The following is a 789-nucleotide window of genomic DNA, read 5'->3' as shown; positions in this document are numbered from 1 at the left end:
GTGGGGAGCCGGGGAACAGGTCCGGCTGCAGGCGCTCGGCACAGCTCCCCAGAGCCGTGCGGAGCTCAGGGCCACGCTCAGCTGCTGGGGGCATCAGCCCTTCCCTTCACTCACCTACAATGGGCAATAAGGCCACGCACAGGGCCCTCCACATGGCCAGGCCCGCTCTGTCTCGCCTCTCTGCACCTTCTCTCTGCCTGCAGAACAGCTCTGCCCACACCTGCCCTGCCTGGGCCTCTGTCACTGCACTCAGGCCCAGTCCCTCCTAGTCCCTCCCTCTGTCTATGACAACACTGCGGCACAAGCACTCAGGCCCAGTCCCTCCTAGTCCCTCCCTCTGTCTATGACAACACTGAGGGCGAGAGGTGGGGCAGGAGGAGCAGAACTGGAAGCTGTTGGTGCCTCCTGGATGTCTCTCACCCTGCATGGTGCAAGAACAGAGTTTCTTTGGCAGGAAATGCTGTGGTGGGCAAAGGTGACGTGTTTCTGTGGGACCAGCCCTGGCCTTTCTCTCAGGAAGTCTTGTAGGCTGCTGCTGGGACTCTGCAGCTCACCAGGGAGCCTGACAGCTTGTCCTTCCCCTGGCCCCCTGGCCCCCTGGCCCTCTGGCCCTTGCTGCTGCTGAGCTGCTGCTCACACACAGGATGCCCCAGGATCCCAGCTCGGCTTGGCCAGGGCACCCCTAAGCCAAAGTGCTCCTCACCCTGCTCCCTGCACTCTTGCCCAGCACCCTACTCCCTCCCCAGGGATGACGCTTCTCCAGCTGCCTGTTCCTGTCACAGCCCTCCC

The 789-nt window shown here is 63.2% G+C and overlaps 1 gene segment (V, D, J or C); it reads right to left on the bottom strand.

Moving 5' to 3' along the window:
* Positions 1–274, bottom strand: part of LOC108445976 — a gene marked incomplete at its 3' end in the record, with an annotated part of 29,550 nt that extends 29,276 nt beyond the window's left edge. Inside the window, 1 exon segment of the V gene segment in view lies at positions 115–274. Within this exon segment, the coding sequence occupies positions 115–154 (40 nt within the window).
* Positions 275–789: the final 515 nt, after the last annotated feature.

Source organism: Corvus brachyrhynchos, unplaced genomic scaffold (genome assembly GCF_000691975.1).
Source record: "Corvus brachyrhynchos isolate BGI_N302 unplaced genomic scaffold, ASM69197v1 scaffold1261, whole genome shotgun sequence".
NCBI lineage: Eukaryota > Metazoa > Chordata > Aves > Passeriformes > Corvidae > Corvus > Corvus brachyrhynchos.
Note: the sequence above shows the minus strand (reverse complement) of the source record. Positions and strands in the feature narration are given on the sequence as shown.